At 40.9% G+C, this 16,542-nt stretch overlaps 3 protein-coding genes across 5 annotated transcripts in view; 1 reads left to right on the top strand and 2 right to left on the bottom strand.

The window, feature by feature from the left end:
- Window positions 1-179: 179 nt before the first annotated feature.
- LOC124183654 (elongation factor Ts, mitochondrial) lies at window positions 180-2,183 on the bottom strand. 3 transcript variants are annotated; one of them, XM_046572397.1, is made up of 4 exons: window positions 1,929-2,183; window positions 1,306-1,466; window positions 545-1,076; window positions 180-457 (listed from the first exon to the last, which is right to left on the bottom strand). In XM_046572397.1, the coding sequence occupies exons 2-4, from the start codon at window positions 1,459-1,461 to the stop codon at window positions 231-233; spliced, it is 915 nt and encodes a 304-aa protein (XP_046428353.1). In that variant the 5' UTR covers window positions 1,462-1,466; window positions 1,929-2,183; the 3' UTR covers window positions 180-230. The 3 variants fall into 3 exon arrangements, with proteins under 3 accessions (XP_046428353.1, XP_046428354.1, XP_046428355.1); XM_046572398.1 differs by lacking the exon at window positions 1,929-2,183 and adding an exon at window positions 1,719-1,848; XM_046572399.1 differs by lacking the exon at window positions 1,929-2,183 and having other exon boundaries at window positions 1,250-1,390.
- Window positions 2,184-2,379: 196 nt separating this feature from the next.
- Window positions 2,380-16,542, top strand: part of LOC124182850 (meiotic recombination protein W68) — a 58,256-nt gene continuing 44,093 nt past the window's right edge. Inside the window, exon 1 of the mRNA XM_046570603.1 lies at window positions 2,380-2,935. The gene's annotated coding sequence lies outside the window, so the exon portion shown is untranslated. The remainder of the gene's footprint in view (window positions 2,936-16,542) is intronic.
- Window positions 3,876-16,333, bottom strand: LOC124182849. The gene is made up of 6 exons (XM_046570602.1): window positions 16,134-16,333; window positions 7,405-7,507; window positions 6,943-7,173; window positions 6,300-6,569; window positions 5,564-5,660; window positions 3,876-5,248 (listed from the first exon to the last, which is right to left on the bottom strand). Exons 1-6 carry the CDS (start codon window positions 16,142-16,144, stop codon window positions 4,014-4,016), a joined length of 1,947 nt encoding a protein of 648 aa, XP_046426558.1. The 5' UTR covers window positions 16,145-16,333; the 3' UTR covers window positions 3,876-4,013.

Genomic DNA, 16,542 nt, shown 5'->3' on the forward strand with positions numbered 1-16,542 from the left:
TGAAAAGTAAAAACATATATGATTGATGTTCGATAAAACTATAGTCCCCAATTTGAGCAAAGAGCTAATTCTCATTGAGAAGGTAAAGTAATCAGATGCTCTAGATACCATTGATCATTATTGTTAGCACATCTTTGAAACAATGGTAAGGAGAATAAGAAAAAGAAAAAATCACCCACTGAATAGAATAATTGTTTAATTTATTGATCATATCTTATCAAATTAAATATTTAGCCGCACGTTTCCACAGCTTCTAAGGGTTGTTTTTCTGTTGCAAGTGTCTCTCCGGTTTCGAACCGTGCAAAGTCAATAACCTGAGCTTGATTATCAGTTAATAATTGTTCAACCGTAATATTTGGGTCAAGTAAGTATTCTTGGTAAATCATTGTTGTTTCGTCATCCAAAACTGGATTTGGCTCATCAACACCCTTTTCCCCGATCTTGGCCGGATTCATTCCTGCGAAATGGGAAAAAATTTCTCTATGGAATTGGGTTAAAATTCGAAAATTTCAGCTAAAACTACAGAAATAAGAATAAAATATACCGATGATGTGCTGGCACAGTCGTTTCCCCAACTGTTCAGATTTTGGTGGAGCTCTGTATGCAACAATTGCAGCGTATTTGCCAAGCAGTGTCGCCGATGGAGAGGCTGGCACTGGGTGAGAGAGTCCGGCGATGAGAATATCATCGTTGACAGAGACACACAGAGCTCTTCTAAGCGAAAGGTTTTCTCCAACACTGCCGATGATGAGGGCAGAGTGATCAGCAAGGGTCTTTCCGTCAGGTGCAGGGAGTTCTTTGAGGGTTTCAGAATCCAGGCTGACTTTGTTCACCAGATCGGTGCCGGAGACTGAGTTTGAGGCAAATTTCATTGTCGCAGATGCGACAGTTGTTACCAAACCTTGGAAGTACTTGTTTCTGGCAACAAAATCCGTCTCACAGTTGACCTCGACCAAGACTGCGTGCTTGTCGCTTACTGAAACTGCGATTAGCCCTTGACCCGTCGCCCTGCCCTCAAGTTTTGTTGCCTTCATCCAACCCAGCTGTTGCGCTTGCTCTGTTAGCCATTGTTCGGCCTGTTAAGGGTAGGAAGAAAATTCTTGTGTTTAAAAAACAAGAGTATTGATCCTGAAACTTGAATTTTAAACGAAATGACCCACAACTCATAATCAGTGCAACAAATCGTACAGGTATTGAAAAAATGGAATCAAAGAATAACATGTCTGATGAATTTATCAACAATCTTTACACTCATCTGTTGTGAAATTACAGCTCAATTATTGATTTTTCACTTCGTGTTGATACCTTCTGTAAGTCATTTCCATGAAGCTGAAGAGCTTTTCTACAATTTGCAAAGGTGTAGCCAGTTTTTTTTCTCAGTTCGGATAAGACTGTCTTTTGTGTTGCCTGCCATACTGAATTATTGGTATGGACGAACCGACACAATTTGCTCGCAAGCATGTTTCCTAGGAAGAAGAAATTCAATTCAAAATCTTTGTAAAAAGATGAACTCCGTTTATAGCCAACGCAGAAAATGAGAAATAAAAACAAGTGCATAAATTTCTAGAATTTAGGTAAAACTGGTATAAGACATCAAAAATAGAATAGAATTTAGCTAAAAGATAACAACTGAGGACAGGAAAGTATCAAGTTGTATCTAGAGTTATCCAGAGTCCCAAAATGAGTCAAACTTGTTATGTAAACAGCTATGATCTTACAGAGGTGTCAGTTTCTTGAAATTTGACAAGAGATTGATTGGACTCTGCTCTTTCGTTCTAATCGACGCTGGAATTATTTTTATTCGGTGCAGAATTTACTGTGTCAGTATCAACACAGGGATTAGGTTAGGTTAGGTTATGTCAGGTCAAGGTTGTTGATGTTCACAGGCGACGTAACAAAGTCAGTAAATACGTTGATAAAATACTTACTGCCAAAGAGTCGGTGATTCTCGAGGTCGCCGGTTTTCACTGCTCCTCGTTTATTCCCAACAGGATACGCCGGATTTGTCAATACAGACGAAGTAATCCAACCTAACCTGTTTCGACGCCAACTTCGGCTCGCAGTAGTTCGCAGCGCCTGCTGTTTGGCGCAACGTGGTGTGTTGTAAGGTGTCGCTAACCCAGCGTCAGTTGGTCCGCGACTCGCTTGGCTGCGGCAGCGCTACGATGGGTTGATCGACTAGCATCGACCATGTGATGTGTCACGTGGGCTTTTGAGCCGAACGACTTATGTATTTCTATGGTAGGACCACGGTGTTATACATGAAATTTGAGTGGTGGGGGTAGCCGCGTTATTGTCCAGATTTTTTTTGCCACTACTGGCCACTACCCGGCGCTGTCAGTTATTCATACACATATGAGTGACATTACAACGTAAGGTTATATTCGAACAGCATGTGACTGTGATTAAAATTAATAACACGAGAAATAAATGGAATGACGATTAAGTCCTGTGCGGTTCCGACCTGCAACACGGGTCGACTCAGTAAAAGAGAAGTGCTCCGTAAAAAAAGTAATAAATTTCGCACGAAGCTGTTTTGTATTTCGCCGTAAACATTCATATACATGTATGACTGTGTATGAGTATCAAAAAGATTAGTTAGGGTTCCGCCAAATAATAATAATAAGCTTATGAATAACTTGTAGCGGCGCTCTCGTGGCCATAAGTTGTACGTTTGTCTCGGACGTGACTGACAACCCCCCACCACATTCGTTGCAAGGCCTGTACGAAAGACCGTGGGTAGGACAACGTGCGTCGCGTAGTGTTCGGTACTCAACACAAAAGTTTTGTGCCAAGTGGTTCTCAACGGCTTTGAAGTTTGCTAACATCACGTTTATCCAAATCCGAGAAGAGACGGAACCATTTTCTCCTCTGTCAGCCCCAAGAACGAGCTGCAGAGGTTAAAGGCCCTGACTCAAGATATCGGCGAGTCTAGGTGAGTTTTTGATTCCCTTTCTTTGTGTAACTAGTATGTTGATGAGTTGTTTTCGAATGATAATTTGCGATTTATTTGTTGACATCTTTTGTATTTGTCACAAAAGTAATATGATTATTCTTACCGAGGCGCCCCTCAAATTAAGCCTCTGCCGGCCATGTGATTCTTTTTACTGATGTTGCCGGTCAAGGTGGACGATTCCCTCCTGGGCTCTTTTTCACCCCTACTTAGGGCTTGCCAAAATTTCAAAAAAATTTAGGTAATCAATTTCAGGTGCCTACTCGATGTTCCAATAGGTTGCATTGTGAAATTTTCAATTAATTAATTAGTAGAAATTGTTAAACAATGAAAAATTCCCGAGACACCGATAAGTAAGAAAGTGAGCACACGAGTTTAACGATTCGGACATAGAAATTGTTCATTGGTATCGTAGAGATGCTTCACGACAATACATATATTCAAAGGCGTTATTCATACTGATATTTATTCATTCATATGTTACAAATTCTTCACCGACTGTTCGAACACTTGATCATCGTTTGCAGATTGCATAACCCTATGATCCAAATAACGTAGATCTCATACTATACCATGAGATTACGTGTTTGCAAAACATAAGGACTTTTAATTATAAGCAACTAAGGGTACAAATCTACTTTGAGCAACTCCGAATTTCCCCAGAGCGACATCAGTCGCACGCTACATTGAACTCTACATAGGGTGCGTTCCGATATTACCTCTCAGTGTTGTCAACAATCGTTTATCTCTTTTGCGCTGCTAAATTTGTGACCAGTTTTGCTTCTGTACTGGGGAGTTTTTAGCGCTGCCAGCTGATTTCGGAACGTACTCATAGTACCATTTAGAGGTCAGTGGCGTTAACGGCTTCAATCCACTGTTTCAAACCAAAAATCTGAAACTCAGAGCTCTGCTAAGACTGCACGTGTGCCCTGAATTGCCTGTAATTAGGAGTCCCTGTGGTACGCATCCACGTAATTTTACGGTATATATACAATATTATACATATATATTTATATTTATATTCATACCTAAAACAAGAATAATGATAATATAGTAACATCTAGTGGTGACCGACGTACGCTTGCGTCGGTTGGGCGCCGCACCCCGAACCAGGTATCGGTATCGAATGAGGTGGTATCGGTTCATTGTCCGCAGGGCTGCACAGCATGCCGACGAAGGTGTAGTCGACGAATGGTGCCATGTCCAGTTCCGGTACATCCCCAAAAGCGATGCCCTGGTCGGGAGCTCCGCCTCCATTCACCCCAATACTAACGGGCATCTGCGGAAGTCGAGTATCGAGCACTTCGCAGGTGTAATGACACCGTTCATTACCAGGGTAGTAAAAAACGTCCTCAGAGGTCTTGACGCACTGATTCGGCTGCTGCTCTGCCATCTGATGGTAACTTTCAAAGCTGCTGAATCCGAGATGTGTCCCGTCCCCCGGATCCTTCGGGCCCCGAGCGCGCTGTGCATACGCAGGTCCGAAAACAGAGTTTGTCGTTCTGTCATTGACGGTGTGGCAATTCACGGTATCTTCTTTATCGACGGGAAAGCAGCCTGCTCTCCGCTGCTGATCAAACCCGGGAAAGTTCATCCTCTCGTCATTTTGCTGCTGGGTCCAAAATGAGGATTCGGTACCGTTTTTATGTCGCGTTTGGTAAGCCGCGGAATCGTTGATGCATTGACTCTGCTCCGTGAGGTCCTTGTGCCCGGCAATATAGCAGTCGGCAGGCTGTCGTCTGGACCCCTCAAAGCCGGGGAAAGCTAGCCGCTCGTCTTGCGCCGGAGTCAGGCTTAAGTGGCTGCTGCTCGAGTCCTCGCTCAGCAATTGGTTCCAGTAGGTCGTCGTCTGGTCAGAGTCACTCTTCGACGCTTCGTACTTTATCGTTCCGCTGCCAAGGTCAAGGAGGCTGGGTGGCGACCTGGTCACATCTTGAGTGCCGTTTCCGGCGCTCGGAAATTCCGGACGGAGCGGCTGGTCCAGCTGGAATATTTCTTCAGGCTGGAAGAGGTCTCCGGTGAACGAAGAGAAGTCAGCGTACGCAGCCTCTTGCGGCACTTGCGAAACCTGACCGACTCCTGCGGTCGAACAATAGCCTTGCATTCCGCCGATGCTCGGCTCCTGGCTTGGTAGTGAATCCTGCAGCCAGTACGGGGTTTCGCCTGAGCTTGAGGTGACCTGGTGAGGGTAAATACTCGGTTGGTTATGATGACCGTGGGGAGTCGGTTGGTAAGGCGATAGGCTACTCTGCAGACCACAGATGCACTCGAAGGGTGGACAGGAACAGGAATAACCTGAAACAGACCGAAGCATAAATAAAGATTCATCCGTCAGACGTCTTCTATAAGATGTATAAAGGTATTTCCAAACTATTGCAAGTATTGTCTTCAATTATCTTCTATGTTTTCTCTTGTTTGGTAATTGAAAATGAAAGTGATCTTTGTTTCCGATGTTTTGTACTGTGTTCAAAGTTTTTAGCTTGGGCTTCTATTTCTATTTTTAAACGCTTTGTTTGAATCGAACATTGATATTACCTAAAACCTATTTTTGACTGAAAATCCTGACACATTAATAGTATCTACACGTATGTGTGATACCCTCGTACTAACCTTTGTCTGATACCAGCGGAGGAGGTTGCGCCATTCGAGTTGCGGGAACCTCCAGAGGTTCCGAATTCACGCGTTTCGTACCCCTCAGCGACATTAACTGACCAAAAAAAGTTGAATTGTTACTAGTGTTTTATATTTGGGACTTTTTTTTCAGTGTAATTGTTAATAGAAACTCAAGTACGAGAATCGAAGAAGAAAGAATCAAGCTGTACCAATCAATCAGAATTATATTTATACTCTAATCGTGAAAAATTGAAATGTTTTTTATCATTGTTCTAAAATAATCTGCAAACAGTAATCCTATGATTTTTCGACTGATGAAACGACCCGTGTATATCAATTAGGGGCTTATACTTTATGTACATAAAGGTATACGTTATCGGGCGTTCCAATGAAAATTCCCAGTGTAACGTTTTAAATAGTTATTACTGTATGTATGTATATACATGCAGTACAGATTAGCCTCTATTACGGCTTGCCCTTGATGCAGGGCACGCAACAATAACCTAAGTCAATCTGGGACGGCTGAAGTCTAATTGACTCAAGTTTGACTCTCGTAGTACTGCAGCTTGAGCTGTTGATCGTAACGTACTTGACTACCATACGCGGCTCAACAGACGAAGAAGGCATATAGAAATACAAATGTTTCAAATTATACAATTCACGGGATTAAAATATCGGATTAAAAATTTCAAAATTTGAATTCGGTAACGAACAGAAGGGAGCAAAAATCTACCTTCGTTCCAAGGGCGGCTTCTCTCGCCAAAAGAACTGCCAGTCCTCGAACCCGTCTTCCGGCACCGACGCTTCGTCTCGCCTCAGACGTGGACTTGGCCTCGGGTCGCGGATGGTCATGTTGTCCTTTGGCCTGGAAGAATATCGCGTGCTCTGTGTGCCTCCAAAAATGTGTCACTGGGTAACCGCAGTGACCGCGGCAGGAGAGAATCTGCAGACGACCTCCGCATTGACGATTCGGGCACGGTTTGCCCTGCTGCTTTTTTCTAGCCTAAAACGTTGAGGGGTGGAACTTGAAAGAAATTTTCGGGTATGATTTTAAAAATGTCCAAACACCGACTTATGACAGCGAGAAATTGTTTACAATGAACTCAAAAAATGAACGGCTGAATTACTCATTCGTGCCACGCATGAAGTGGTAAAAAATAATCGATAGAGAAAAACAATATGCCAGTGTGACCAAAGATGGACAAGTACGGTTAATTTTAAGAATTGGAAACTGGACGATCGAGTCTTTGTATATTTTTTGAAAAGAAGAATACAAAGTGGAATGGCGATGACTAGTAAAACAAAAAATTCGGTATCCAAAATTCTGTTTTGTACAAATTTTTGATCCATTATAAAAAGAGATATGCGCGGCATACCTTGTCACAAATAGCTGGACGAAGGTGAACGCGTCCACCGCCAGGAAGTAGACATCCGAGAGAGCAAACTAGAACACCCAGGCAAGATTTTTTGAGAATACTGACGTTGTGATTGTTCGTGTTTCGCATCGCCCAGCCGGACGCGTGTCTCCTTGCCTCTTCGCAATCCGGGCCGTAGACCCGTCTGACGTGACCGTCGGCCCACTCGCACCACGGGTCGTAATCGACAACCTGTAACAAATTTGCGTTACCAATTTGGAATGTTAATAGCGACGATTAAGAATAACGGCGATACGAATCAAGAGCCATTCGAATTTTGTACACGGGAGACTCGGTAGAGTCCCGCGTCACTTTTCATCAATTACAGCTAACAGCTATTATTGTAATCAGTGTGGAGGATATTGATACGTGGAGGGTGAAACAGATCGTAGAAATTCTTCTGTACATCCGAAAAATACTCACTCTAGGCACATTCGAGTCGTTTATGTCCCATTCTTGGTGAGGGTGTTGCTGTTGCTGATTACCGGCGACTGTCGCTGACATCGTCGGCGAACCAACGCGGCTCCTGAAGCAAGATAAAGAGAGGGAGGGATCGAATAAATGAAAATAAAAATTAAGCGAATTCCAGTAGTTCCGAAAATGATTCGTTTTGTAAGCAGGCACAGCCGAATGAACGCAATCACAATTAGCAACTATAACTATTGACTGGATTATCTTTGCTAATTAGTAACGCCATCATTTCTGAAAAAATAAAGATTTTGCTGACTCGGGACTAAACTTGTCAAAACCATATTCTTTTTAAATCACTAAACAAATATTCTTTCAATATTCAGTCATTAACTCTTTCGCCGGAGAGAACTATTGTAAATTTTATTAGGGTTCTGGGAAAGAGCGCAACCACATCGAATAAACGGATTATCATGCGGAATAAGCTGCGCTACACGCGCGCAAGCTCAAACGCAAACGCAAGAATCGTTATACTTATCAAATCGAACACTCCGAAGGTAACATAGCAATCGACAATCTTGATCAGCCTGAAATGTTTTTTACGTATTTTACTAAAGAAAAAAGAGGTATGTGTTTGACACAAATAAAAAATGTTTTCTCCATATTTTTGGACGTTTGAATTTTTTCAAAAAAATCGCATCATGCTTCTATTTTGAAAGTTTGTCGGTGACTGTACAGTCAGTAAATGAATACAACGATATTTTTTTATGATTTTAAAATTGGCAATCGATCGCCAAAAGTAATGTCAAGGATTCGAGCAATGAAATTCACGGCCGAATGACCGTCAAAAATGTAGTACGTCAGATTGGAGGGTACTTCATATCCTTTGCGTTGCTTCTTTGTACGTTCAATTACTTTCATTATTTCCAAAGATATAGCCACTAGAAGAAGAGCACGTGTGCCAAATTAGATGTTCGAAATTACATTCTCAAAACGGAAAAATGGATACTACATTTTTCTTTGTCAAACGTCTTTTTTTCTTCAGTATAATACATGGAAAAAATTCAGGCAAATCTCAACAATTCCGATCTACATATTAGTAACTGTTTCAAATTGTTTATCCGGTGTGGTTACGCTCTTTTTTAGCATCCCACATCACATTACATCAAATTCACAGTGGTGATCTCCGAAATCACGGTATGTACCGATAGAAAGAACTAAATATTTCTAAAATCTTTAATAAAAGATTTCAGAACCAAAACAAAAAAAAAAAAAAAGAAAAATAGTATAATTATACCAAGTTTGTTGCTGAGTCAGCAAAACGTTCTGTATTTCAAAAATATTTGGCACATCAAAATTCAATATATGTATGTTAGGTCCACAAGTTATCAATAGAAGAGCACTACCTTACTTTACTCGTTGTTTGTGATTGTGCTGATTAGGTTTTGTCAGCTTATTAGATGTGAAAGTGATGCAGTGTGTGACAGTATCAACTATAAAGACATTGCATAAATATCTTGGATGATACAATAATATCAAGTCAAACTTTTTGAATCGATTCAATTGTTCGTCCTATTCAGTATTTCTGTCATTTATTCCATTTTAAACTCCGTTGAGTGTGTGTAGTGCATAGGGATTTTGATGAATATAATCTCGAAGAAAAATCGTATGTAAAAGTACAGCTGAAACCGAGCTGAAATAAGGATAGGGACGCCTTTTCCCATGCGAAACGCGATTCGTGCGGAGATTTGATCGGTATAGCGTACATAGTTGTAAACTATGAGAAACACTACCGCGACTGCAACGGTGGGCGTAAATTTTTCATGGTCAATGACTCGCGCCTCATCGAGTTGTCTCTCGCAAACATGAAATAGTCATGAATATAGGTAGGCAGCTGATATCTATACGTAAGCCCTCGTGTTTGCAGAGCCATTGTGTTCTCGCATTACTTGACAAGATCGTGAAGTTTGATTTGAGAGATCTTTTCCTTATTTCGAAAAATCGACTCTCGATATTGATCGATACAAATTATTCGAAGCAAAGCAAGAAATGAATCCATTGGTACTCATAAAAGCCGATGACGTGGATAAAGATATTAGTATAATCCGAAAGATGGATGGATAAAAAGTGGGAAGAAATGAAAAACTTCGAAAAATATAAAGATTGATCTCTAGTTCGATGTCACGGTTTTGATGCCTTGGCCATAGAGCATGGACACGTATCTAGACAGACATGGCTGTTTTATGCTGATCCGGCGAAAGCCATTTAAGCTTGATACGCCGATACAGTGTGAAGGAACTTCCACACGAGTGTTCGTGTTTGTTGGTAAGAAAATATTCCCGGATTTTATACGCATAACCATAGAATATACACGCATCGCGCGTTGACCACCCTGCAGCCGAGGTCATAAGTATCTCGAGTCGCGCTGCAGCACCAGTACAACAGTGCAGTTGTAAATCTGGATTTTATCTCTTACACAAAGCGGCGGATGCTTCGCTGTGTATCGCCTATGCGTCCACGGGTTGAAAAATCCCAGCTGTTGACGCTGAGCGCGAACGTCGGACGGATTTCACCGTGAACTAATTTTTTTTGGCGGGAAATATAATTCAGCGCTGAAAGTTAGGTTAAGTTTCAAGCTTCGTATGATTGTGTGCAAATTTTTATAGGTTCGATGCTCGCCTCGCCGCTCGCGGCTATAATCAACCTTCCTCTTCATTATTATTGCTATATTCTTCACCTCCAGCTTCTCCTTCTCAATTTTATTACTTTTCTTTCTTCTTTATCTGATTATTCACGTTATACACGTAGCATGTCTGATCGCGTGTGTATTTCTGTACAGTAATATATGTGCTCGCCCACCTCGCATTTCGTGTCAATTAAAAGTGTTTTTCTTACATATAATCATTAGGGTTGCCACATATAGAAGTGTTAATCGCCGTGCCGCGGACTAACCCGCCTATGAGTTCCGCTTTATAGGTCCATTCCTACATGTGTTACGGGCACAAAACGGATTCAGATCAGATATGTATATCGGTATTTTTTTTTTTTAATCTGTTTTTTTATCCTCTACATTCTATCAATGTAGGTATATCTTGACCTCCAAACGCTTTGATAATTGTTCCATCATCTAATTGGTCCACTTCCGTTTTCTAAACACAATTGTAACGACAATCAAGATACTTTTTTATTTAATTTATAGAGATGAGAACCAAACAGTATAGGACGAATCGGAATAAAGTGATATCGTTGTAAAGTTGGGAGTTTTTGGAAAAATTCCGCGGTTAGAAAAATGAGTTGTTTTTTTGTCAAAATACCAAGGTAGGAGAACGAAAGTTGCAATCAGAAGCAATTGGAAAAACGAATTTAAAACGAACACCAAGAATAAAAATTAACAATGAAATCAAATATCGCAATACCTTGATGTCGACTGAAAAAAGGTTGACCAGCTTACTTGATTACGTACAAAATACTATTGACGCTGAGAAAAATGTTGAATTTATGGAATTTCCTATGTATAACCGAAGATCCGATTTTATGTGCAACAGGTACGTACGCGTATACTATTACACTACAGGTCGTTATTATATCACTTTATTGAATCATCCTGTATAAACCTGTACAACTTGGACGTTTACAATCGGTCCACGCCTACACATTTCGCCGATATCGCACCGCGATCGGGATGATCGCTATCGTCGTGTTTAAAAGAGCATTACGAAAAGAACACGGAGGACAAAAAATACTTTGTCTACCAAGAACAAAAGGATAGAACAACATTAGAGGAAAAAAATAAAAAAAATTGACTGAAATAACAGTGGAAAATGAAACTAGCAAACAGTGCGAGGACAAACTAAAAGATCGAAAGGACGTGTGGAAAACCGTGATTCTAAAAGTGGAGAAGAAAAAGCATGTATACGAAGATCGAGAATTCTTGATTATCGAAAAACCGATGAATTCGAGTAAACAAAGGAGAAGAAATTGAAAATGAATTGAACACAGAATATGAGAAACAATCTTCACGTGGCCGAACAAGTGCGGACAGTTGATATAAAAGTATCAAACATACACACATGTGTCTACACGCAGGGATGTACTAATACGAACGCCATGGGTTGAGTGATTACCCCGGATTGGCGATAAAGTCATCGGGTGTCTTCGGGACACGCACAAGACGTATAATAGCGGGGTGATTCGTAAGCCCTGAAGAACAGAGAGCCGTTCGTTTATCCGTTCGCTTTGCTCGCGCTGCGGAGCTAGCTGGCTATGATGCAGGGGTAAGATGATACATCGAGCATAGGTTAGGGCCAGAGAGATGGGCAGGATCAGATATACCCACCATGCGAGCAGAGCCGACGACGAGGAGAAGCGAAGAGAACCAGAGGGAGGATCAGATCGGTGGTGTTTTGTGTGCGTGTGGAGTTTAGGTTCGGCTAGATTGGGTCATAATATAGTCGGCGACGCTCGGACTCTGAGCTTGGCTTGAGGTTATAATGTAGTTGGCGATGGTCATGGCGTGGCGGCGTCTCCTGCATCAGAGCTTCGCGGCAAGCCGCAGGCTTCATTGAGATATTAAGGAAGATACACCCTGCGCGGCACGACGTCCCTTCACCGAGCACAGTCCACTAAATATATCTGTTTAAACGTGTCGCGTGAAAAGTGGATAAAAATGAATAAAAAGAAGAAAAAAACGAAACAACAAGAGAAAAGGGAACGCGAGCAAAAAAACTAAACAATTCTCACCTGATCCGGAGAACGAGATATTTCTACACGTTTATTGTATATAACGCGGTGGTGAGAACGAGGGAAATAGAGGAAAGAAGTAAAAACTGTCGCGTGTTATATGCACGGTCGTAAAAACACAGTCGAGCGATTTTTAGTCGGAATAAATCGTTGTCCCGATGCCTGACATTGATTTTATCAATCATCGTTTTCGGCCAATAAAGAGTTATAACATTTGCTGTATCCACTCGATGTTTTTATTTCTTGTTGTTTTTTTTTTGTTATTTTTACCAGATTTTACGAATCTATTCGACGATCAATTGTCTGGAGAAAAAAATTTAGCCGATACCACAGAATTGATTTATTCGACTAGTTTTAGTTGTTTGACAAACTACGATATTTCTTTTTTGAATCAGATCTCAATTGAATTTACTAGATTTGAATAAAGCTGATTCGACTTGCAACTAGTCAAATTATATTTCACACCAGGTGAGGTTCAGCATATATTAATTGATTTGAGTGATGCTGAAATTACTTCTTTTCTTTACTTCTAAATTTCTGCAACGTCTTTGACCGTATCTTTATTATATTCGGTGTGACACGTACCTATATATGTACTTACATCGACTTTTTACCCGTACAAATTTGATTTAAATACAAGGTATAATAATCGAGAGACTCGGTCGAGTCGCGGGTTTCAAGTATTCTTAAATACCTACACCTTTAAAAAACATCTCGCGAATTTTTTACACCTATGATAAACATATTCATTACGTCCCTGTCTTGAAAATTTTTTCTTCCCAAAAACGATAAAAAGAATGAAAGAAGCAAAAAAACTAAAATACAAACAGCAAAGAGTAAAAAAATTCGTTGACATCTGTCATCGTGGTATCTAGTACTCGTGTGCGATGTATCCAAGTGACTATTTATTTAATTATTATACGCGATTGCGGCGACGATTTGCGGCTCGCTTTGAAATCGTAGGTAGCGACAGGTAGAAAAATAACCTTACAACATAAGTACGCGCATCGTATACACACACGCACACCTCACTATTCTATGTACTAATATCGCGTGATATAAAATAAACGATTCTCGATCTTCACCCGTTTGACGGAGAGGCTCGGGTCGTTCTACTCTCGCAAGCTATTAGCCGAATCCCACGCCCTCACGGCGTGTCGGTACGCCTAGAACAAGCCCAATAGTACGCAAACCATATAACCATCCACCGTACATACAAGACACTTATTATGTATACACACATCGTACGTGTATATGAATATTGAAACGCGTCCCACCCACGCAGTAACAGCGTTCAAATTCAGGAGAGCCGTTAAGAGCTATACGACACGAGGCGTTACGTATGTAAGATCGAGTCGTTTAATTTTTTCAAATCCGTTTATCGGACCGAACGGAACGCCCGGCAATACGATAAGTCTATAATCTTGCGTCTGAGGTATGTATAATTCATGACTTGTTACATCTAGCACTTGAACGCAGATCGAAATGCCCAACGCCTAAATTCTTCCGACGCGACGCACGATTTTGCTCGACGCAAGGCCAATCGGGTAGATTTTTGAGCGAGGTGTAAGTTGTAGAAGCCATTTAGATTTGTATTCTCCCGACTCGATCTTATTCGAAAATATTACTATCCGCCGCAAGACTTGCGAAACGTTTTTGTGACGTTCGAAATGAACTGCGAGGGTGAAAAAAGTAGACAGATATGGGAGAGAGAGTGGAAAAGACAATAGTGGTAGGAACGGATGACGACACTCGTTTATGTCTTTATTTCGTTCGTACTTTTTTCAATTTGCATGCGATTTTGTTCTTTATTTTTAATGGTAAACATTAAGTCGTACACAGCGCCTGTTGGGCGTATGCAAATTTTTGTATCGACAGGTCGGCGCCCATACATGAGATTCAATCAATTTTTATCCTGATCCGAATACATGGATCGCGCATCAACCTCACCTTGTTACGATATTTGCTTGAAAAAAAATTTCAACTTATCGTGTATTTTGAATCTGCGGTATTGAATCGTGATAAAGTTGAGTCTAAATCAAACAAGTAGATGATGTACCTACTATGTGGAAAGGGAAAGAAGAAAAAAAGATTAATTAAGCAACTCGATAATATTCGGAATAGGCATGCAATTCCCGTTTGGCTATCAGTTTTTATTAATCGTTTCTTCCTGTACCTGCGCTTTGTTTTTTGTCCTCTCATTCTGGTATCACATACCTGTAACGTCGTCGGCATGAACTTGGCGTGTGCCGCGGGACAAGGTATAAGTACTTGAGTGGGTACCAAATTTGGATGGTCATCGATGCCGTAAGTGTGTGTATAACATACAATATGGTATATATGTACTACGTGGGCCGAACTACTCGCTAAACTGCCTAGGATATATAGTAAGATATCCTGTAGGCATAGATAATACATAGATACAGCTATGCAATGACGATGTCGATGACGACGATGATGGGTTGCGTAGATCCATAATGTGCTTGTTATCTAAAATCCGAGGTCAATTTTGTTGAAGCAATGATTTCCGAAGATTCCACAAGGACTGGGTTTTCTTTGCCGACCTTTGAACGTGCAAATTCTAGATTTGGTCTAGTTGTTCAATCAATGTCCAATTTTCGGTATTTTTTGACGGGTCAAGTGTCGCAGAAACCGAGAAAGAGGGTGCCGAGAATTTTTAACAAAACTGAAAACATAGCCCGGGATTCAAGGTCTATTTTCAGCCTTGTTCGAAGCTTCTAGCACGTTTTATTCTCGAGTTACAGCCTGTTGAAAAATGCTAGAAACAATGCTAGAGGAGGTGACACAAGCTGCTGACATAAATTTCGATTCTTTTTGTTTCTTCGTAAAGTTATAACTCGAGAACGGGACGAGCTAGTGACTTCGAACAAAGCTTAAAATCGAGCTCAAGAATCAAGCTAGTCATTTCGAGTTTCGGTTGAAATTCCCAGCATTCACCGCTCCGGTATTTCAGTCCGTAAGAAATTTCAAGAATAGAATGTTTTTGTCCATTCTCATTTCTATCTCTTTTGTCGTATCGACATGTGTGCAGAAAAACGATGAGGATTATACGGGAACAGCCTTCGGGTCGTAAATTTCTTTCGCTATCTAACCACCTTTCTCTGGCGCTTTGGATAAGCGCGCCTTCGCGCAGGTCGCGCGGGTCGCGCGCGCGCAGTTCAACAGCGCCCTCCCTCTCTCTAATACCAAGAGAGCAAGAGAGAGAGAGAGAGAGACGAAAGAGCGTCTCGTCTATAGTAGAGGATCCCTTAGCGAACAGGACGGTGCATTCGGCTCCTCCGGCTGCGAACTAATATAATAAACGCCCACGCGCCAATCGGGGAGAAGCGCGGGCTCTGATAATAGTGCACGCCCACCTCGTTATTGTCCAGATATCCCCAACCACCCCCCTCCCCTTTATCTTTAGCGATCGGTTTTTTACGGCAAGGTATATAGGTAGAGACGTACATAGGCACAGTCATACATACCCTACATGTTATGTACGTACATAATTGTACAGGTTGATGTGAAATCGATAGATTGAAATTAATTGATCGTACGTGAGAAAAAATTATTTCGCGCCAACTTGTCTAACGTTTCGGATTTCATTCGAGGAGCTTATATATTTTCAAATTCTTTTTCTCACATCTGCAATCTATAATTAGTGACATTCGATGTATGAATATGAGAAAAGCCACGGTGAAAAATTGATACAATTATACGCGATTAATTGCATAAAATCATTCAGGTGAAATAAAGATCAATTTATAAAGTTTTTTTTGTTTATTACTTTCCGAATCAAGGTTTTCGTCTTTCATCAACGATTTTTCAACAGTCACGAGGCAAACCTTGTCCACAGAACAGAGAAAATGATTCGAAATACAAACAAAAGCCTTGGTTTTCAATCTCTTAACTAATCCGAGTGCAAATAACGTGATCGAATGAGGTAAAAGTAGAAAAGAAAACTGATCTTGCAATGAATATATAATGCTTACGATACTCACAGTACAACCATAGTCGGTGTGTATTTCTTGGTAAGGCTTCGTTGCTGTGCAATGGCACGGTTTATTATCAAGTTTCTGTATTTTATTAATCGACGATTACTCAAGGAAGATGAGGGGGAGCCTGGGTAATCGAATATGTCAATTATTTACAGCATTCTTATTTCAAAATCCGGCTCACTGCGTATCGTGTTACGTTCGCACACGTGTCAAGTTATTCGACAATTTTGTATTATCCAGAGAGAAGGGGATGAGGAAATTAAGCACCACCAATTTCATTGATTATTCAAACTTTTTTACATCATACAATTATTTTTCCACGGGAAGTTGACAAAAAAATCTTCTTTCATTTTCAGCAATTATTCGTGTTGTATAGTGTTGATTTTTATTGCTGATATACTGTTGTTTTCAT

The sequence above is a fragment of the Neodiprion fabricii genome, chromosome 5, assembly GCF_021155785.1.
Source record: "Neodiprion fabricii isolate iyNeoFabr1 chromosome 5, iyNeoFabr1.1, whole genome shotgun sequence".
Taxonomy (NCBI): domain Eukaryota; kingdom Metazoa; phylum Arthropoda; class Insecta; order Hymenoptera; family Diprionidae; genus Neodiprion; species Neodiprion fabricii.